General features: G+C 40.7%; 5 protein-coding genes across 5 annotated transcripts; 3 read left to right on the plus strand and 2 right to left on the minus strand.

The window, feature by feature from the left end:
* The first annotated feature begins 63 nt into the window (after positions 1-63).
* LOC135350359 (copine-9-like) lies at positions 64-7142 on the plus strand. Its single transcript, XM_064549121.1, has 13 exons — positions 64-434; positions 1374-1563; positions 1768-1880; positions 2318-2412; positions 2478-2627; positions 2743-2838; positions 2901-2979; positions 3142-3198; positions 3316-3507; positions 5242-5394; positions 6308-6418; positions 6518-6758; positions 6826-7142. The coding sequence occupies exons 1-13, from the start codon at positions 237-239 to the stop codon at positions 7032-7034; spliced, it is 1884 nt and encodes a 627-aa protein (XP_064405191.1). The 5' UTR covers positions 64-236; the 3' UTR covers positions 7035-7142.
* On the minus strand, positions 7117-8694 carry LOC135350367 (uncharacterized). The gene is made up of 8 exons (XM_064549141.1): positions 8598-8694; positions 8495-8543; positions 8342-8445; positions 8175-8256; positions 8076-8122; positions 7970-8032; positions 7842-7916; positions 7117-7380 (listed from the first exon to the last, which is right to left on the minus strand). Exons 1-8 carry the CDS (start codon positions 8598-8600, stop codon positions 7291-7293), a joined length of 513 nt encoding a protein of 170 aa, XP_064405211.1. The 5' UTR covers positions 8601-8694; the 3' UTR covers positions 7117-7290.
* Positions 8695-8719: 25 nt separating this feature from the next.
* LOC135350368 (V-type proton ATPase 16 kDa proteolipid subunit c) lies at positions 8720-10034 on the plus strand. The gene is made up of 4 exons (XM_064549142.1): positions 8720-8923; positions 9091-9249; positions 9518-9542; positions 9639-10034. The coding sequence occupies exons 1-4, from the start codon at positions 8845-8847 to the stop codon at positions 9844-9846; spliced, it is 471 nt and encodes a 156-aa protein (XP_064405212.1). The 5' UTR covers positions 8720-8844; the 3' UTR covers positions 9847-10034.
* On the minus strand, positions 9989-11063 carry LOC135350366 (tRNA (guanosine(18)-2'-O)-methyltransferase-like). The gene is made up of 2 exons (XM_064549140.1): positions 10232-11063; positions 9989-10182 (listed from the first exon to the last, which is right to left on the minus strand). The coding sequence occupies exons 1-2, from the start codon at positions 10796-10798 to the stop codon at positions 10069-10071; spliced, it is 681 nt and encodes a 226-aa protein (XP_064405210.1). The 5' UTR covers positions 10799-11063; the 3' UTR covers positions 9989-10068.
* Positions 11064-11183: 120 nt separating this feature from the next.
* Positions 11184-21349, plus strand: LOC135350360 (putative methyltransferase NSUN7). The gene is made up of 10 exons (XM_064549122.1): positions 11184-11345; positions 14221-14490; positions 14545-14603; positions 14656-15126; positions 15175-15256; positions 15309-15428; positions 15526-15669; positions 15724-15810; positions 15863-16044; positions 20969-21349. The coding sequence occupies exons 1-10, from the start codon at positions 11327-11329 to the stop codon at positions 21176-21178; spliced, it is 1644 nt and encodes a 547-aa protein (XP_064405192.1). The 5' UTR covers positions 11184-11326; the 3' UTR covers positions 21179-21349.
* The last annotated feature ends 534 nt before the right edge of the window (positions 21350-21883 follow it).

Genomic DNA, 21883 nt, shown 5'->3' on the forward strand with positions numbered 1-21883 from the left:
CAAGTGGTTCCAGCCTCCTCTGGTACATGGTACAGTATCGTCAAGACTATGATTTTTCGCAGGTTTGACGACCATGATAATTAATTTTGTTGATACAAATGGCATAGTTCAGGAATGCACTCCTGTAGATCTATATAGCATCAGTCTCGTGGACTAAGAATAGATGTACACGAGCAGGATCGAGCTATAGGGAACTCCTGACACGAGTTAGCTATTATAGAACTAACTGTTTCATTATGGCCGAGCAAGTGACTTTTACACCACTGGAAACTGTTTCCAAAGTGGAGATATCTGTGCGTTGTAAAAACCTGAAGGACTTGGATGTGTTCTCCAAGAGCGATCCGATAGTGTTCTTGTATGAGAGGTTATCCCCCAGTGCAGTCTGGAACAAACTGGGCAAGACTGAGGTCATTGACAACAATCTCAATCCCGAGGTTTGTATTTGCGCAGTGACACGAAATTGTCTAAGAATTCTATTGTATAGATATATGTCAATGCAGTGTTGGCCAATCAACAAGCCCTATAATTCTATATAGGAGCGCTAGTTTTAATTTTTTTCGTATTTGGAGTATTAAAAACTGTAAATTATTCCGTGCAATAGTTATCCGAACATTTGCACCAACAAAATGTATAGACTGGATCGAGGCCACGCCCTTTCTTCCCTACGGAAAGAATCTCTGCACAGAATAACTCTTTAGAATGCAGGTGTCAAAAATACTCCGTGCCACCGCCCACGTGCTTACACAAAGTTTGAGAGTAGGCCTGCAATCGGCAGTTTTCTAAATTGCATTCCGCTGGGAAAACTCTTTGATATAAAGTAGCTTACCAGCTTTTCACAGGTAAAAAAGGGCGCGTACATGCATATCTCCAGTCTACGAAAATTACCCACTATACGGTATACATTTTAGGCGAGTTTAACTGTTAATAATACTCTAGCTGGTGCTTGCACAAAAGATCAGTACGTATGAACCTCTAGTTCTCCAAGACGTAAAGAGGTGCTGGGGGAAGCCTATAGCTATCTATCTAGCTATTGCATTCAAGGGGAGCAACTAAGTAAGGTAACTTGAGACAAGGAGGGCTCCAGCAACCAGAGCACCATGCTTCCTACGCCCCTGTGTAATAGTAACTCATGACCTCAGCAAGGTTGAGGGAATGATCACCTATATCCGGATATTTACAACAAATGTAAATTAAAGCCCCAGAGCAACGAAAAGTGTCCGATAAATTAGAGGATATTCGATACCAGCTTTCTGCAGGTAAAAATGGACGTGCATGCGCATGGCCTCCAGTCTACGAAAATTACACGTTATATTATGCTATTCATTATAGTCAGGCGATCAAGTTTAACTGTTAATAATACTCTGGTACCTCAGTTCTCCAAGACATTCCTGTTGGACTATCGCTTTGAAGAGGTTCAGTATCTTCGGTTCTCAGTGTATGATGTTGATAACAAGCACCATGTGGACAATATCTCACTGCATGACTTCATTGGAGAGTCATTCTGTACTCTGGCAGACATAGTCACTGCTGGACAGGAATACAATAAGACACTACGGTCAAATGGTAAGTGGCTGTTAAGACATGGGAAAATGCGTACCACGGTGTGTAGTTATTATTTGCATGTGCACATCGAGTCAGTATCACAATAGCCATGGAATACTCACTGCATGTGTGTTCGCATGCATGGCTAAACATAATCATTATCTTTGTATATGCTTGTTTCCTATAATCCTTACCTATAATTATATACACACTTGTGTGCTGTAGGTACTTCAAGAGGCCAGATATACGTGACAGCTGAGGAAATTCAAGATTCAAAATTTACTATTCAGTTCCAGTTCTCCGCTAGCAACCTGGACAAGAAAGATTTCTTTGGGAAAGTGAGCGGAATGTAAATATTTTGGTTGAGTTCATTAGGGAGGGCTTAAAACTTCCTGTCTTCTGACAAGGTCAATTGTTGGGACTTTTATACGTACCTACTGGCATTTATGGAGCAGGATATTCAAGTACATATACATGCAGTTGATTTTGATATCATACCAGGATGTGGTAGCAATATCGCTCAAGCAGGCGATTTACCTAAAGCACCATGCACCCATTGCCCTTGGACTATTATTGCATCCCTTTTTTATAACACTGCATTTGAAACTTTTTGCGTTATCAAATTTGGTATGAATATCGTAGTCTACTGTGGACCATGGAAAAAATTATAAATGCGAGCTCTAGTAATGGATGATATCACCGTCACATGACAAGACAACTGCATTAATTAAGTGCTTGTTTATGACATTGTATTCTTTATTTCCATACAATGCAGTCCGACCCATTGCTAGAGATAGCCAAGTCTCAGGAGGGGGGTGGATACAGTCTAGTGTATCGATCTCAGCCCCTCATGAAGACTCTTAATCCAAGGTCTGTTCATATTGTCTTTTTTAGGTTGCTCAGTATAGTCATACTTTAATATTTTGTTCCTGTAGGTGGCCTGGGTTTGAGCTGACTATTCAGAAGTTATGTAGTGGAGACTGGGACCGCACCCTAAAGCTGTCTGTTTGGGATTGGAACCGGTCAGGCAGTCACGATTTTATTGGCTCAGCTTTCACCACTCTCAGGGAGATATGTCCAGAAAAGTGAGCCAGTATAACTTGAATGTATATAGCCTTTGGTATTAAGTTACAAACAAAACCTGGAGACTGGGAGCAGACCACTTTTGTTGAGTAGTGATGTATTATCCAAATTGCCTAGAGGGGGGCAGGTGTTCAACCTTGAGCTAATCAATCAAGAAAAAAAGAAGAAGAAAAAGTACAAATCTTCTGGAGTTCTCAATCTAGAGATGGTAAAGTGAGCTACATGTACCACTGTCGTTGGAGCTACATGTATAATGTACGTACATTGTTTTACAGAGGAATTCCAACACATACGTTTGTGGATTACATTCGCGGAGGGTGCCAGATCAGTCTGATGGTTGCTATAGATTTCACTGTGAGTTGAAATAATTAGCGTCGGAGAATGTGACTGGTATGATGCTAAAAATAATAATTCATGAAGAGATGTCAATGCTAAACACTCACCGTGTTATTTGTATTTTGCGTAACAGTTTATGTAGTTCAAAACTGACTATTGTGTCTGTTTTAACTACTACAGGCATCCAATGGAAAGCCCCAGGAACCATCATCACTGCATTATATTGGACAGAGTCAGGTTGTTACCTATAGCTGTGACTTAATTAAAAGTTACCTTCAATTAAGGCAATAAAATTGTGTAGTGCCAAATTAATCTGTGTTTTGTATTTTATCATGATTGACCACATATCTACAGATGCTCAATCAGACTAGGGACAATGAGTACATGCAGGCTATCAGGAGTGTTGGTAGTATCCTGGCCCCGTACGACAGCGACCAGCTCATCCCAGTTTTTGGGTTTGGGGCCAGGCTACCACCCAATGGGGAGGTGTCTCATTGTTTCCCTCTCAACTTCAACCCACAAGGACCAGATGTGTTTGGAGTAGAGGTACATTGGTTTGTATGATAATTATAATTAGCCTGATGTGCGCCGCAGCGTCATGGGTTATATAGTAGTTGGTCAGTGTGTTTTTGTGTGTGTGTATTCTGAGTCTGCTCACGTAGATGTGCACTGCGGCGTCATGGATTATATAGTAGTTGGTCAGTGTGTTTTTGTGTGTGTGTATTCTGAGTCTGCTCACGTAGATGTGCACTGCGGCGTCATGGATTATATAGTACGTGGTCAGACAGTGTGTGTGTTTTGAGTCTGCTCACTTGGGATGCCATGGCGCTGCGTTGACAGCATGGATAGCCTCAGAGGAGGTACGCCAGGGTCAATAGAAGATAAAAAAGCTTACATATAATATTGGCTATTATTTAAATAAACTTGGCTTTAACTCTAGGAATTTCAGTATATACATGCGTGCACTACAGCCACGTGGCACCGGAACCCTTAGTGGGAAGACTCTGGCTTCTTTGCTGACTCTACTGTGAGCACGAGCCTACTCCACTGCCGTTTCAAAATCTAATTTTCCTCTGTGTCTCTAGCTGTTAGTTGATGCTAGGTTTCCATGCTAGGTTTTCCATACTACTGATTTTCACATCATTTGTACAACACTCTTGGTTGTTGAGACGCTATAATCATGCCTCAGTGTGCACATGCCCAAGCCTTTTCAGAAGAGTGCGTAGCAAAACTTGTCCATGGTGTGTTGCTACTCTACTTGTAGTCTGTTCTACACTAGAATGCTGGGTATTGGTATAGCTGCAACAGTGAGAAGAGAGCTGCAATGCTCTACTGATGCAGCAGTAGCCATTCATTAGACTTTGAACTTTTATTTTTAGCAGCAATTATGGTCAATCATTTTCCACTCTTTTGAGTTTCCCTGTGATTAGCCTGCATGCAGAGTATTTCTTTCCATATTTCGGAATCTAGTGTATAGCTATGGACAGGAGTAGATCTAGACGAGATAGCTAGGACAAGCTCAGTGGGAGTATAGTGAGGAAGTACCAGCGTCTCAGAGCACAACCATCACCTTCTAAAAATCATATCAGGAGGCGTTTGCTTGCCAAATTAGGGACTGAAGTAACTAGAGTTCCATGCATACAGCATTACTATTTATTATAATAGATGTGGAACAAGTCAAGTAATAGTTGAATAGTCTGTATACTCTACTTCAGAACTGAAGAGTGTCACCACAGTATAGAAGGGTCTCTCAGAGAGCGACCCTACCCTCCAAGATATAGCAGCTAACAGCTTCTGGGGATCGAGGCACATTCGAAAGAACATGTAATACGTACCTCAACGCTCTCCTTGACCCCATCAAACAGACATGCCCATGCAACTCTCCTCCGCCCTCCGCGTACAGAAAACTTGAATGCATCAGGAATTCATAATCGAACATACCAATTTTACATGAAAGTTTTTTTTATCATTCTTCTTTACTCTCTCTCTGCACAACGTTTTGTCTCTCTAGCTAGCTCTGGCTCTCTGTGATAGATCAAAGGTCAATCGCATAGGCAAAGATCGCGGTCTACTGGATTCTATTTATAGTATAAATTATCCTGCCTCTTCAGTAAGCCCTTGGCTTTACTCAAACAATACTTACGCTCTTTACCTTACTCAAAGGAAGTTGTTCGATTGATCCTATACGTTTAATTCTATATTCTCCTAATTAATATACATAATTATAGTTATAATAATTATGATACACATAATGAACAGCGTAAATTTATTAACCCTCAGGGTATTTTGGAGGCGTACCACTATGCACTGAGGCAGGTGCAGCTGTTTGGGCCCACAAACTTCTCTTACTTCCTGGACAAGGCAATGGAGTACGCATCAGGCTCCAGTATGGCTCAGGCACAACAAAACTACACCATACTGCTGGTTATCACGGTGAGAAATCTCATTGTACATACCGTTATTGAAGAGCTCTTAATTGTGATCACTACCATAGTAAGCTCTGTCTTTGTCAATAAACGCCCATGTGTGGGCGTGGCACTGTGGGTGGAGCTAAAGTAGCACATGGAACCAGTTGCAAGCATGGCAGCATAGAATAATAATACTATAATGATAAATGGCAAAGAGAGAGATACCATACCGACACTGAGGAAGAAGCACCACTCCTACGACTCGAGATTTAAGCTGAGACAGCAGCCAAGAATAGCATAAACTGCTGCTGTGCAAGAGTTTAAAGTAGACATAACAATACATCCCGTTTCGAATAAGCGCCCATCTCGTTTAAACGCCCCCTCTACAGATGTTGCTAGGAATTAAATAAACGCCCGGGCGTTTAAGCAAATAAATACAGTATTGATTATGGACTATCGCTAGTATATCTCAACGTTAGTCTCGAATTCCAGCCGGTTCTCATTGTAAGCGGGGGAGGGAGAGAACCATCTGGTGACTCTGGGCAGAACTTTCTGTCAGTTAGGAATGTAATCATCCTGTTAACCACGTATAATAACCCACAATTTAAATAGAACTGTTGTATAGAGCGGTTGCATTCTCGAAGCTATCTTACATTCTTGCGGTTGCATTCTCGAAGCTATCTTACATTCTTATGGGTAAGGCTCCAATGAATGTACTCTTCTTGCGGGTAAGGCTCAATGAATCCGTTCGACGACAGAAAAGTATGCCCAGAATCACCAGACGGTTCTTTCCCTCCCACGCTTACAATGAGAACCGGCTGGAATTCGAGACTAATCTCAACGTTACGCTTAAAGTACATGTGTATAATTGTGAGGTGGTACGTTTTGTATTGACATGTGTATACACTGATGTAGTAATTGTAGTTACCATTGTTCAGGATGGTGTGATATCGGACATGACACGGACTGTAGACAAGATAGTGGCAGCTTCTCGTCTCCCTCTCTCCATAGTCATAGTGGGAGTAGGGGGAGCTGATTTTACTAACATGGTGAGTCGCTCATTTGCTCCTGGTATCGCTTATACATGAATTGTACATGTACTAAATTTAAAAGATGCCCAGTGCTAGTAAATTGTCATTATTCAATAGGAGGTGCTGGATGCTGATGACACACCCCTGGTAAACCAGAGAGGGGTGAAGATGAGTAGAGACATTGTACAGTTTGTTCCTTTGAGGCAGTTTCAATCAAGAGGTGGAGCTAATTTCTCACTGGCCAAAGAGACTCTGGCAGAGATACCTACTCAATTATTGTCATTCATGAAGAGCAAAGGGATCAAACCCAACCCCCCACCACTCAGGAGACAGGAGACGTTTTCACAGAGAATACCTGGTGAGTACACGTATAAGCCATGACGAACAGAGATGTTAATTAGGGCTATTGCTTTTCCTGCCCTCAGCTCCTTTGCAATCTGCTGTGCCAGCACTGCAACAAACCTACACTCAACAACTAGTACCAACACCCTCCCAGGCTCCACAAGGTATCCACCAGTACTACCCTCCGGAGCAACAACTGCAACAGCCATATCCCCAGAACTATCTCAGAACACAAGGACCTCCACCCTCGTACACATCCCTAGGAACTCCTAGTGTACAACCATACCCTTAATATCTGTCTCAATCGCCACTAATGTAGTTATAATTATGTATATTACTTACACCCATTATTTTTGTAAATATTGATGCTCAGATTTAAGTGGTCTTAAACACGATATAATTATCTTGAAGTGGTACATGTATGATAATTATAACAAAGTGATAAGGTTGAGAGTACAGTACTAACTGCACATAATTATATGTGTTATATAGCATACTTTTGAGCATTGCGCACATGTAGCTGTATTGTAGAAATTATGCATGTGTGCTTAATACATGTTTGTCTTTTTCATAATTCTGAGGAATTCTGCCTCACTGACTTCACCATCACCATCTTTGTCAGCCTCATCAATCATTTCCTGTATGGAGGATATAAACCGGGGATTGTATATACAACTGTCTCATATTCTTTTAACAATACAGTAGACTCTCGTTAATCCGGTCACCCTTGGGAACAGTGCATCTTGGCCAGAATAGCGAGGTGGCTGTATTTCAGAAAATAGCCGCAGCTAAAAAACAACCTTACCTCGAATCTAATGACTAATGTCTCCAGGATAATGAATCATTCTGCAATCTATCTGCCAAACCACACCCAAAACGTCATATCCGGCATGTATAAAATTACATTGAAACTTAGTTTTGGGGCCAGCCAGTATACGGAATAGCGAGTGGTTGCATTTCAGGGTGAGTTTTGTGAAGTTAACATCTAACTAGCAATCCATGCCAAACCAAATGGTCGGTATATCGAGGTGGCCATACTTCAGAGAGCCGGAATAGCGAGAGTCTACTGTACTACCATGTGCACAAATGTAAGTTTCACCTGGAGCTCTTCATCAGTGAGATTTTCTCCTAATTCTTTAGCCACTCTTTTCAGATTCATAAAAGAGATCTTTCCCTGTATTAAGACACTACAATTGTAAAGGAAATTGAAGTGTTACACTGACTTACTGTTTCATCATCATCAAACAGTCTGAAGGCTTTAAGGATTTCCTCCTTCGAATCTTTCTCTCCCTAAGAAGACAGAGGATAACTATGCCATGAATAGCACCCTTACCATTTTAGCTGTCATCATCTGCTGAAACTCATTAAAATCAATAATTCCTGGAACGAAAATAATAAATTCACAAAGAATGCACATTTGACTGAACCTCACCAGATCCATCCTTATCAACGTCAGCTATCATTTTCCTAATCTCTTCTTTCTTTGGTTCAAAACCGAGAGCTCTCATTGCCACCTACACACATTGCTGTGTAACTACATGTTTCGAAACATATAAAAACTGCCTTTAGATCTGTAAAGCACTATTGTGAAAGTATTACCTTTAGTTCTTTTGCATCGATTTTACCTGATCCATCAGCATCAAACAGATCAAACGCTTCCCTTATCTCTTGCTTTTGTTCTTCTGTTAGTTCATTCTTTGGAGCTGAAGATACAGGTACATACCATTAGTGCAAATCGAAAGCTAGACGTACCTGGCCTTTTTTTGCTAGGTAAAACAGCCTGTCTTTTAAAACTAGTTGCCTGCAGGTATTAAGACACGATCCTCAAACTTTAAATGACATAAATAGTCCTTACCATGTCTTTTTTAGGATTAAAGTTTCGAGAGGAATACTTGGTGTGCTGTACATAGAATCAGGTGGCATCCACCCACTTTACAACCACGCATGCGCATTACGAAATTGCCCTCCATCTTTCATCAGAAACATCACATGATTTCCTTTACACACACAAAAAGCTATCTGACAGAGTGAAGTGCTCATTTTACTGATTGTAAGTGCTCCAGTCTACCGTTTACAAAGAAAAGAACACAGAAATACATAAAATGGGTGACACTAGTGAAAATCCGATTTATTCTTCTTTCTTTGGCGTTATGGGAGCCTCTGCAGCTATCATTTTCAGCTGTGAGTCAATTTTATCAGTATTTGTTACTCCTGCGCTCCCCTTTATTTGTTGTGTTTACTGTGCTAAAAACATTTATATCTTTTGTGGTCTACAAAGTAGGTTTCCCTGTGCGCTCATAGCTAGTTATTTTGTGGCGTGTATTATAATTATTAATCTTCATTTATAGCACTGGGAGCTGCCTATGGGACTGCAAAGAGTGGAACTGGCATTGCTGCCATGAGTGTAATGAGACCAGATCTGATCATGAAGTCTGTGATCCCTGTGGTTATGGCTGGTATCATTGCTATCTACGGTCTTGTTGTTTCTGTACTCATTGCTAACCAAAGTAAGTGAAATGCCTGTTTGTGTTTTGTCTTGTACTTAATCTTTGTAAATAGTCCTCATTATTTACTATTACGTGAAAATGCCCTAGCCTGTTATGGCTGAAACCTTTCTTTGGTTTGCTTTTAGTTCTTAGTACTGGTAAAAGTGCTTTTGGAGCACCAAATGTCACATGTCTCATTATTCTCTCGTTGTTGTACATGTCCGAATGGTACCATTGTTCTTATACAAACTATGCTGTAGTGTCATTATTATTTCGTCTCTCTTTGTAGTGGCTAAAGATATCAGTCTCTACAAGTGAGTTAAAAGTGACAAATATTTTTCCATTGATTCTTGCATACTCTGAAATTGCTCGTTTTGTATAACATTGATTGCTGGTATTTGATTACTTAGGTCCTTTTTGTTTCTTGGTGCTGGACTGTCTGTTGGTTTCAGTGGCTTAGCTGCAGGGTTCTCAATTGGCATTGTTGGTGATGCAGGCGTGCGTGGTACTGCCCAGCAGCCTCGACTGTTTGTCGGTATGATCCTGATCCTGATCTTCGCAGAAGTGCTGGGATTGTATGGACTTATTGTCGCTCTTGTGCTTTCCACAAGGAATTAGTGAACACTCACTAATTGCTAAAATGTGTACTCCGTTCCTTTCTTTTGACAATATGTAGCTAATATCACTGTGAAGCAACAATACTAGAGACTTAAGTAGATGTACACGTATTTGATGTTAGTATTAATTTTATGTTTCTGGCTGTATGTAATATACATGTAACAATTATATAATTATTGTCAAGTGTGCAGAGTATGTGCGACAACTTAAAGCTGATCAGTTTCATGGCTTATTAAAATAATGGTGTATATTTTGTTCTGTAATGCCCAAGCTTTTCATGTAATATGACAATGTAAGTGTGTCCTGTTCCTCTTCTGTAAGGCAGCCATTGAGACCCTGTATAACAATTATGTGGAACAGTACACATGCAATCAACAAAACTCACCATTTTCCCAATTCTGTGACAATAAGCGTGATACAAAGTTATAGCTACACACACAGAAACATTGAAGCTTTCCACAAAGCCCTTCATCGGCAAAGAAAACTGCAAATCTGAAAATTTGGCAAGTCCCTCTGATATACCTTTTTGTTCATTGCCAAAAGCAACAACCATTTTCTTGGAGAAATCAATGTCCACTATATCCAAAGAACAATTTGGACTCGTACTGGCAATCATGTACCCGTTATCTTTGAGCATGTGTACGCAATCTTCTAGATTACTCCAGTCCAAGATCTCGAGCCACTGCTTGGCACCAGCATCCGTTCGAATACGTTCTACTTTCTCATTAGCCACAGGAGGGACAGTCGTCAATCGATGCATACACAGTACACCAAATGCGTCCATGGTCCTAGCAACTGCATTCTCATTGCCTTTATCGTGAACATTTTCAAGGAGAATGCCGAATGATCTAGTTCTAGAGGGCACGACTGATGCTATTTTTGATCTCCTAGCCTCAGATACCATCGGAGACAGTGACTGTAAAGCTCTTTTCACAAATGTTTTATTCGCCATCTTCAAACGTCATCAGTTTAAGATAGAAGAGGAAGTGGGCGTGGGACAGAGGCTGAATTACAGCTTTCACCAACATCTTGTTGGGACCGGGTTCTTGACGTGCAGCAACAGCAGCGAGCGGTAGCTGTTGACGTTGTTCTTGATCGTTTACAACGTTAACGGTGGTACGGGCATGGGGCCTAGGGGGAGCCTGTATATGGCGATCAATAAAGTTACGCCTGCTTGGAAAGCTTGATATAATCCAGAAAACGTCCATAATCTTGTGACTTCATTAATTTGTGACCTCATCATGCACCTGCTAATTATTATGACGAAAGACTAACAAGTAGCTTCCATTATAAGCCGCAATGCCAATGAAGGGACAAGGCACCAAAATTATGTGTGCACAAAAGGCCAGCTGCATTTAATGTAAAGTCAATTTTATAGTCAATTTTTTTATATTATAAATAGGTACTTGCAAGCCCGTCGAAACAGTGGCTGCAATTACATTGCTGTGATCCCAAACGCATCAGAAAACTTCTGCAGCAAATGAGTGATACAAACGAAAGTGAGTTAACTCGCCATTAAATTTATAATCACCGTACTTCTTTGAAATAATATGCCCTGGACATTCCTTGATTCGTATTTTCTTGTTTTGGATACACTAGTTTCACAAACATAATTATGAAAAAGCAGCGCCTTATGTAGGCAACTATATGCTGCTTACCAGATTCAGGGTTATGAAATTACACTGTACTTTATATACCAGGATTTTATTACAGTGTCGTTCTATGTGTTGTCCTTCAAAAAGGTGCCTCATACAATAACACTCTCCTCAAACATTATTCGAATCTGCTTATAAATCTGGACGTTATACCATACATAATAGTCTTGCTTATTCATTCACCAAAATAATTATGGGGAATATTAGTCTATTATAGCCAGCCACCCTACTTTCTATTGTGTTAGTCGAGAAAGTTTGCACACTAGTCTGAAGCCTCTACAAATTCAATGGTCATAATTATATTTGGGATGTCTGAGCTTGGTTTGATTTCGTCTACAGGCTATGGCAAGTCTTTGTGCTTTCAACTACTGCTTGCAAAGACAATCCGACTATCGTAGAGGTAGATGGTAGCCTCTTCTGGCTTCAGAATAGTGTGCAAGCCTTCTCGACCAACAAAATAGAGAGCATAAACTACAGCTTCACGAAACCCAGTCATTGAGACAAAAATATTATAGAATACAGTGGAACCTCTTATAACGGACTCTCAAAGTAGTGGACAGTATGCCTTGTACCAACTGTTTTTACTATTTAACTAGTGTACTTGCAACTCCGAATAGCGTTAAACTCCGGACAACAGACAAGTCGCCTACACGAAGATACATTTATAGCAGAATTAACGGACGAAGGGTGTGGTTTTAGATATTGTTGTCATGCTCCTTTAGATTATCACATTTCTTAGCAAGAGGACTGCTGTGACTATTAGCTGACCTAAGTATATTCTATTCTTGTCATGTGTGCATGCAAATTCACCATCAGTCATGTAACGACAGTCTACTTGGCACTTTCTAATCAATTTGTCTGGCTACGTTACATGTATTCAGTTCATCATGTAATTTGAAGTCATTATTCAATCTCTACATACCTTATAAACACATAATTTTAGGATAACGTAACCTTATATGGTATAACCCCCCAATAAAGGACACCTCCGAATAACGGACAAAACATATTGCACCAACTTGTCTGTTATTCGCAGGTTCTACCTAGTAATTATGGTGATTTGCTAACGTAGAATGGGTTCCCAGTTCTGGGTAATCAATATCGTATACCGATAGCGGGTAATTTTCGTGGGGTAAAAAATTTGTTATTTTCGTGGCAAGCTGACCTCGACAAAATTTTAACGTCGGTGTAGCTTACCGGAACATCCAGTGCAGGCAATGAAATTTTTATTCACGAAAACCACAGTTTTCCATTTTTTACCCCGCGAAAATTACCCGCTATACGGTATAATTATGGTGGAAATTTGTGTATTGTACGGCATCATAGCAATGTCTAGCCTGATCCAAGGCCGAGTTTTCGCTTTTATAGCGGTTAGGCGAACAACTAGGCCTGGTACTAGTTGTCTGCGCATGCGTCAAATTTTCATTATATTTGTGGTCGGCCAACCAATAATTGCATAGAAAATTCACAGACTGCTTCATAAGGGAGTTGCCGATTGTGCTGCAGCATGATTATAGTGACCCAGGGCAACTTCAGGATGATTGAATGCCTCAAATTACTTAGGTTTAGCAGGCTGCTGGACCTCTCTGATTCTAGGCCTCTATTCGTAACTCAGGTAAATCTTGTTTTTCTTGTTAGAAACGTAGATTCTCTTGATGCCTCTGAGCTACCACAAACAACGCTCGAATGAGCAGATACACACTCCAGTCCTGTCAGTAGGACAAGATTAAAAAGAAATCAAAGACAAGAAGAGGGTTTAAACCCTTACCTCACACTGTCCAGTCTCGTACGTCCGTTAGTATAGCCAAGAGGAGCACTGTTGGACATGGGATAGCTGGATATTGGCTCATGTAAGATGGATCCATAAAGAGTGAATAAGTACAGAGTCCCACCTACGCAATAATTGTTCCTGTGCAGAGAAGTAGAATACGTGTACATATTGTGGTTAGTATCATTGTTAATCCCTCTGTTTGAGCTGATGATGGCAGCACCAAGTCCTCTAGCTCACACTCTTCACTTGATCCACCATCAATGGACTTGGTGGATCTAGATCTTGCCAAACAAAAATGACTTGATAGAATTACACAAAAATATCTGACCTTGACAAGCTTGACCTTTAGCTTGTCTTCTTGTTCTTCTGTCTTCAGAATAATGTTTTCTAAGCTTCACGGAAGATAAAATCTTCAGCTAAGAGCCATTCCAATAATGATAAATGGGATACTGACTGCTAGTACACGATAGTACACGAATATAAATGTCACAAAAGTGAACGAGAATATTATACTAATAGCCAGAACCTGGCTAATGACTGACGCATGCGCAGACAACTAGTACCAGGCCTAGTTGTTCACCTAACCGTTATAAAAGCGAAAACTTGGCCTGGGATCGAGGCTAAGCAATGTCACTATGAGCTGTATGAATATTTAGAAATTAGGCAGTTCATACGAACATTTGTACCAACGAAAATGACTTGCTATACGGTAACGAATGCATGCGCACTATCACCAATACAACAAAATGAGGCTGTATGTTTTTCTCCTTCCGCTATAGTAAAGAAAAATAGCCCTAGGGACAAGGCTAATTGTGATTCAAAAGATGGCTCTCAACATCCCTTTGATATTCATGGGGGGGGGGGAGGTGCTGCATTAATTGCACTATCCTAGTAATACTGCATGTCATTGTGCTCAGTTCATTCAAAATTTAATGTACATGTGTTTAGATGAAAGTGGTTTGGTGAAGTTTCTTCCCGGCGTGATCAATGAGTCAAAGGACAATGAGCAGATTGAGCAGATTCTTTCTCTGTTCAGTACTGTGCCTCAAAGTTCCCTGGATCCTAGCTTGGAGAGGTTTCAAATGTATAAGAATGCACTGCAAGTATACAACACTGTGAGAAGTAATGAAAGACTCCCAATCGAACTCAAGCAAAGTTTGGATGCCAATAAAAAACTAAAGCAACGAACTTATCACCTGGTCTTTGGAGTTTTACATCGTAAGTATTATTTTACTGTTGCCCTGTGATGTGGCGATTATTATTTATATGCAGATATTGAGGTTTTAATGGACCTACTCCTAGAGAGCAAGTTCTTTTCAAAGAACTTTGAAGTAAGTAGATCTACATAATAGCTATAATCATTATTATTACACTTGTATGTAGCTTCGTAGTCATGAAGATCTCGTGTTGGTAATGACTTACGATTTTCAAAGTGAAAAGTTTTCCCTAAGGCTTCCGACACATGGAACCCATATTCTTCCACCTGAATTTATCGAAGTAGCTGAATCTCTGTTGGCACACAAAGTGAAGCTGGGAGCTACTCTTGCACGGATGAGAGTCAAGCAGAATGCTAAGTCTATCACACAGTTGATTCCGGACCTCAGAGTACGGCTGAAATTTGAGTATGCAGAAGCTTCTCACTGTGCAGCACGAGTTAATCCGCTGAAAGTTAACTGTTTGCAAGAGGTCATCTCGAGGTTACTGAGAGACAGTGTCACTCGTGTCCACACTAAAAACGAATTGCTAGGAATTTCGTTTTATCAAGCCGAAACAGATCTGCTTGTATTTTCAGCCGATTTTCGACCTCATTTACATTCACATCAACTTGTTACTGAGGGCTTCCTAATTCTTCAAGTATTTAATAATAATTGTGTGCCATAGCAATAACTATGTTTTCCTCAGGATCTTTCAAGCTACTACTATGTTGATCAAGCCATGCAAGTGTTTACTCGTGGCGACATTGTCTTTACAGAATGTCACTCTGGTATGATTCAGTAGAAAACGATGCATGCTACTCACAATATCTATTTACACAGGTACTGAGGTACTTCATGCTGCTAGCATATTGGGTGATAAAGGTACAGTAAAAGTTTTTAGTGTGACTTGTGAGATTGTGGATGGGCTCACTTCCAAGCTTCGAAACCTGGGACTTCACAGTATCCTTACCTCAGTCATGTACAGATAGCGGCTATTGAATTATTACATCAGGAATATCAGAAATCAAATTAGTTATTGTTCTTCACTGATCATCAGATGTCCAACTAATTAGTACCCCTTTCTCAGAATCATGTTCTTCTGATGCGACAGTATCCAATGTTAAGCTAGTCATGTGTGCCCTACCTATTGCACAGTGTAGCACCTCGGTGCACCCAGTGGACCATGTACTACAAGATGGTGGTAAGAACAGAATTCATTGTGTGTACACGAATCTATTTGCAACTACATCTGCAGAACATCACCTGTCTTGGCTTTCCCCTACATGTAGTCCTCCCACTATGACAAAGACTGTGAGAGACAAGCTTACACATGCATTGAAATGTAAGTAGGTACAATAGTTCCTCAGTCATGTTCATTGTCCATTTCTATGTAGTTGAGCAAGCTGAACGCATAGTTCTTTTGAGTAGCAGTGATGATGATGTGAACCACATTGTTCGAGATGTTCTTGAGAAAAATAGAATATTCAATCTCCCTCAAACAAACCACACTGTTGTAAACGAGGACGAAAGGACACTCTACACAAGCAGTTACATCATCACAGTTCTCACCAAAAAAGTTTGTATAAATTGTGTCTTGCTTCAATGTCCAGAAAGGTCTTTCTGAACGGCGTATGTTCATAGCCTACCCTTCAGATACCAAATTAAACAATATTATATATATATGAATGTACTGGACTCTACTAGCCTCTACACGCGGCCTTTATTCGAGGTAGATCTACATATTTGCACGCCTTTACCAGTCTCTATTAAAAAGTAAAATTGTAGGTCGTTGCTTCTTACTCCTCTTGGTTTTTATAGATCTGTTTATTCATGTAAACAGCCGAGGGTTAGCACCTCAGTGCTCTAGTGTAATAGTTAATTATGCCTCGAGGCATAGCCGCACGAAGGATACGGTAAAGCTGCATAACTGTGTATGTGTTTGTGTGTATTCCAGCCGTAACTGCTCAAAGGTTGCAATGCGACGAAAACTAACAGCCCGCTTAGTCTTGGATTTTTGATTCGGGGATTTACAAACTAAAGCTTTGTTCCAGTTATGGCTAATTTTACTTACAGTGAAGGCTGTTGCAGTCTCTTCTGTTCTCACGAAGTTTCTATTCAATCTATGAGTTAGCCTTGCACTAAAGCGCTAGCTTTTTGTTAACTACAATATAAGAGCTGCAAAGCTGTACTGCCAGAGTTGCAGCAGCCATTGCGAACTTTAACTGGTTACTTTAATCTATTGGCTATTGCGGATCCTTTTTCTTGTGTGTGAGATCCTAAGACAGAATACAATTTCTTCTGAGGTCCTTGTAAGCCACGAAACACTACAATGCTACCATGCAGATACACAACTCATTTCTTATTCATTGACTTTGTAGATCTACATGCAGTTGCTTTTTATGTCACCTATCTGCCCACACACCCACACTTATGTAAACTTATTTACCCTTTGTTCTGCCTTTTGTTGGCCACCACAGCCAGACAGATGTATACAAAGGACTTGAGCTCAATCCGCTGGAAGTCATTCTATCCTTGATCATCATTCATCTAGACTTCTAGCTCCTCTCCTATAATGACCGTGTGGAATTTATTGTCAACAATTGCAAAACAATAATAACGTAAAATTATAAACCATACTTCCTAATAGTTAGCGAAACATGGCGAGAGGAATTAGCACAGTGCCGCTTGCAGCACTCATTGCCCAATTGCTCCTAAAGGTCGAGTCAGCAAATATGCATGTACAGCTACGTGATGCTCAATGCAGTATACCTGAGACAGTCTAGCTACATAGAAGTGATTTTACAATTGCTGCCTGTTGTTTTTAGCTATAGGACTCTACAAAACACTGAGTTTTCTGTATCTGATCATATTAATTTTGTTGACTCAGCAAACATTGGCGATTATGTCGTACCTCCTCTGGCTATTACATTTACATCAGACATCGATCGTCAAGCCGGGACCGAGTTGTTTTCACCACGACAAAAAAATGTAAAAAAATGTGTATCCTATAAAATTAGCATAGTAGATCTCGATGCATGCATTAGCAAATAGCACTTGTAAAAAAACAACAACACCTGACAAGGTAAATAGTACTCAGCCTTTGCCTTGGGGTTGGTGGATTACTAAGATTATGCTCATTACCTCATTACGTATTATTCTCATTACCTATTATTCTCATTACCTATTATTCTATTTTATTTTACGCTCAAATTAACTACATGTATTAAATCGCCTATTTTTTATCTAAGTAGACCCCATGTCGTCGCACAAACTATAAAATAATGACCACATGGCTCTATAGAAAGCCGAGGCGATAATTGACCACCAGTACTTCCATCAGGCCTACAAAATTAATGTTTATACTATGACCTGTATTATAAAACCTGCCTATTATTAACCCGAGGCACAGCGCGGCTCCACGGATATATAGTAGTCGGTCAGTCTCTCTGTCGTTCTGTGTGTTCTGAGTATGCTCACTTGGATGCGATGGCACTGTGTTTGTATGCCATGCATGGATAGCTTCAACACAACAAGGTAGTACCTTAAGGTAACATATTTTCACAGGTAGATTTGTTTGCGTTTTCACTGTTTAGCTCATTTTGCTGGTATTAAATTCTGCTAAGTGTGAAATTAATGTTATACCACACTTACATCACCACTAATTGGGGCGAGACCCATAGTTTCGAGTACTGTAGAGAAAAGCTCAGCGACCGGATATCCGTCTGTCTGTCTGTCTGTCTGTGTATGTGTGTGTGTCTGTCGCTTGAAGCTTTTTAGCATGACGATCGCACCATTTGCACGCTTTTTATAGCGTGACGATCTGTTTGAATTTTTATTTCTACTCGAACTCACTAGATGAAACTGATACAGCTCAACAACTATTAAGGCAGTGAGGCAATGGCGTTGGGATTTCAAACACACCATCTGCTGGCAAGACTAAGGGAAGTTTGACAACAAAAAGGAGCTAATGAGACAGAAGCTCAGCTCGTCTGAAGAGGAAGAGAGAACAGTTAGAGAGACCTTTATGAAACAGTAAGATGAAACTGATACAGCTCAACAACTAAGGGAATGGCGTTCCCTACGCCATATCAAAGGCACCATCTGCTGGCAAGGCTAAGGGAAGTTTAACAACAAGTAGGAGCTATGAGACAGAAGCTCGTCTGTCACCAAAAGGTTTGAATTGAAGAGGAAAAGAGAATTGCAGTTAGAGAGATCTTTAGGAAACGAAGGAAACAGCAACTCACTACAACTTCTTTGTCTTCGCTAAGGCTAGGCTCACCCCACACAATGCTTCCAGCATCCCCTAGTTATGCCATGCGCACCGAGGTATACAGTAGTGTGTTTGTGTGTCTGTGTGTAACAACTGCTACAGCTGCTCAAGGATGAATCAAATGCAAGTAAGAGTTTCTATAGGCTTCTAGTCATGTTTACTTGGATTTTAATTCGTGAATTTGCAAAATAATGCTTCGTTCTCGAGTTATGCCTAGTTTTGCTTACTTGGAATGCCATTGCAGCCTTTTCAGAAGAGCACGTAGCCAAACTTGTTTACCGAATGTTGCTACTCTACTTAGTAGTCAGCTCTGCACTAGAACGCTAGCTATTGGTAGCTGCAAGGCTTTGCATACGGCTAGACTGGTGGCGACAGCCGCCAGAGCGCGTAGCACGAGCGACTGGCAAACTGCCTATCAGTCACTCGTCTCAGCGGAAGTGTAATAGATCGTATGACATTACTAAACATGAATATCGTTATAGATAATGTGGTTAAATTTTGCTATGAGATTTAGCTACTATGGAATGCACTGAATCCCCTGAAGTGTAAGTGCGGTTACAATTACAGGGCTAATATGACGTTGAGCAATCTAATAGGCTGCAATGCTCGTTGCAGCTGAGACGAGTGACTGATAGGCAGTTTGCCAGTCCCTTGCGCTACGCACGCGAGGGGCTGTCGCCGCCAGTCTAGCAGACGGCAGCCATTAATTTTAGAGTTGAACTTTTGGCATTGATCGTTTTTAACAACAATCACGGTCGATCATTACCCACTCTTAGACTTTGCATGATAATTGAAAAGCTTTATTGTATGTAGCTTTGGCATCTCCACCGAGGCAGCACCTGTGGTGCTTTCATTGATCTCATTGGTCAACAGCTGTAGGATATATAGAATAATACAGGCGTGCTCAGTTTTTAAAATGTAACTTTTCATTTGTTCAAGGTAGTCTCGTGGACCAGCCGATATATTTATCATCTGGCAAACTACACATTAGCTACTTGTGCAGCGGTCTAAGTGGCTGTTTGCATTGATAAGTGGTTAGTGGGTGGAGGACGGATGTGTGAAACCACATAATTAGATTTTCCAAATCTACTTTTAGCTAGCAGTGCAGCTGTGCGGTTTCACAACTTACTACAAACACTTATCAGCCACTTAGAGCACCACGATATTTGTGGCGCGGTCTGTACGGTGAGACCCTTATTCAGGGCCTGGGTTTGCGAGACTATGTTCAAGGAAGTAAGCAAAGAGAAAAGAGCCATGCTTGACAGTACTAAGACTCAAAGCGACAGCAGAAACACGGAAGGTGCTTTCCAACAAGATGGCTAAGCTTCCATGGCGTGGTTTAGATACATTTAGCCAAGAAAAGCTTTCAACTCCAGTAAGGGACGTCGAATGGTCAACGCTTGGACCGAGGAAGCTCTTGAGATCTGGTAGGACTCGACGTGTTGCTCAACTAGCTCTTTGACAGCTGCAAAATCCAGCATAGTCTTGTTCTTTTTGCAGTCTGCATCGCAGATTGAATTATTGCTAGGGAGGTCCTTTTATAGTGCTGCAGTCACGTGGTATAAGTCAGATATGCCACACCTACTCGGAGGATATGCACCCCATATCTTCCTCTTAGGTGTGGTATATCCTTATTCATAGCATTTCTAATTACTCGCAAGTTGTTTAATGATATTCATTGCATTTTCCAATTATCTGCGAGAACACATTTTTCCGAATTTACTCTCATTCGCAGAAATAGCAGAAATTAATACTCGCTAAGATATGTCACGTAAAGGTAGTTTAAATTTGGCAGATTGTTGAAGCTTCGTATCAAATAAAAGCGAGCAAAAGCTGAGAAGCTAAGAAGCTTGAACCTGCATGTTAGCCTAGATGTACACATGGGTTTGTCGAACACTAAACCTCAAATTAACGCAGAGGGTTTGCCCTTCAGTGTTCTAGTTCTTACAAGGTACCCATTATGCCAGCACAATTCGCACCCAAAAAGTGTGACTATTGTTATGCCAGCATAATACCAACCCGTAATTGCCATTGCTGTTGCTTGTGGTATAATTATTATTGCACTCTTACATTATTATGCTCTATCAGGCCATTTTGCGACACTCGTCTTAATGATCTAGCTGCTCAGTTCTCAATACTTTACACCATGCAACTATTACACCAACTAATGTTAGTATGTCCTCATGCATGACGACAAGTTCTTGAAGACCTGTATTTTTTCACTTTGCAGTTTTCAGAGCTAACCCCTACAAAAGCTGTGTTGGCCAGGGCAGTGGAAAAAGGTCTACTTGATTCTGCGTGTCTAGGAGAGGAGTTTGTCACACCCCAGATACCTAAAAAAAGAAATACAAGACAATCAAGGATCAATGCCCTCCATCTAGGAATTCCATTGACCCCATCAATGGCTCCATCATCATCCAAAAGATTTTCCAAGAAGTAACCACAAAACCTACTAGCAGCATGATCTAATTGGCTAATAATGTATGAGTAACTTCTCTATAATTAATTTTACTGTGCCATAATTATGGGGTGCCGTGTGTCAACTTTAGCTCAGTATTAGGGTTGGACACCCTGCTATTTGGGTGCACGAAATCCATTGACCGTGGTCGAGTTCCTCAGTTCTATCCATTTTTGTACGGAGTTGCGTGTCACCATACGCATGTGATAATAATTATGCAAATTATCGTATGAGCGGCAAATTTCTGCTATTTTGACTTGAAAGCCTTCAAAAGAAATGTTCACGTGTTCTAATATTCGCTTTTCAATGCCAGGAAACCACACCCACCAATAGCTTTGCATGTGAAATACGGATGCGCAGGAGTTTTAATTTTCGCTTAACTGCTCTGCCCTCGAAAAACGTAAAATTTTGCACCTCACAAAAAGTTTCCGCTATACGGTATCTGGTCTCTGGTAAGGTTCATTTGCAAGCAAAATTGCAGCCATAGATTGCAACGGATGTTAAAATGTATAGTGATACCAGGCAAAGGCGTATAAAAGAGAAGGGGGCATGCAACTGACTATTATACCCTACGTGCGAGCAAACACTAAAGCCACAGACCGGATATACCATTACAAATTTTTAGTTAATGTTGCACTAGAAGACAACTAGGAAAAGTTGTCCACACTTACTAGCCACTCAAACTGG

This window comes from Halichondria panicea, chromosome 16, assembly GCF_963675165.1.
Source record: "Halichondria panicea chromosome 16, odHalPani1.1, whole genome shotgun sequence".
Lineage (NCBI taxonomy): Eukaryota > Metazoa > Porifera > Demospongiae > Suberitida > Halichondriidae > Halichondria > Halichondria panicea.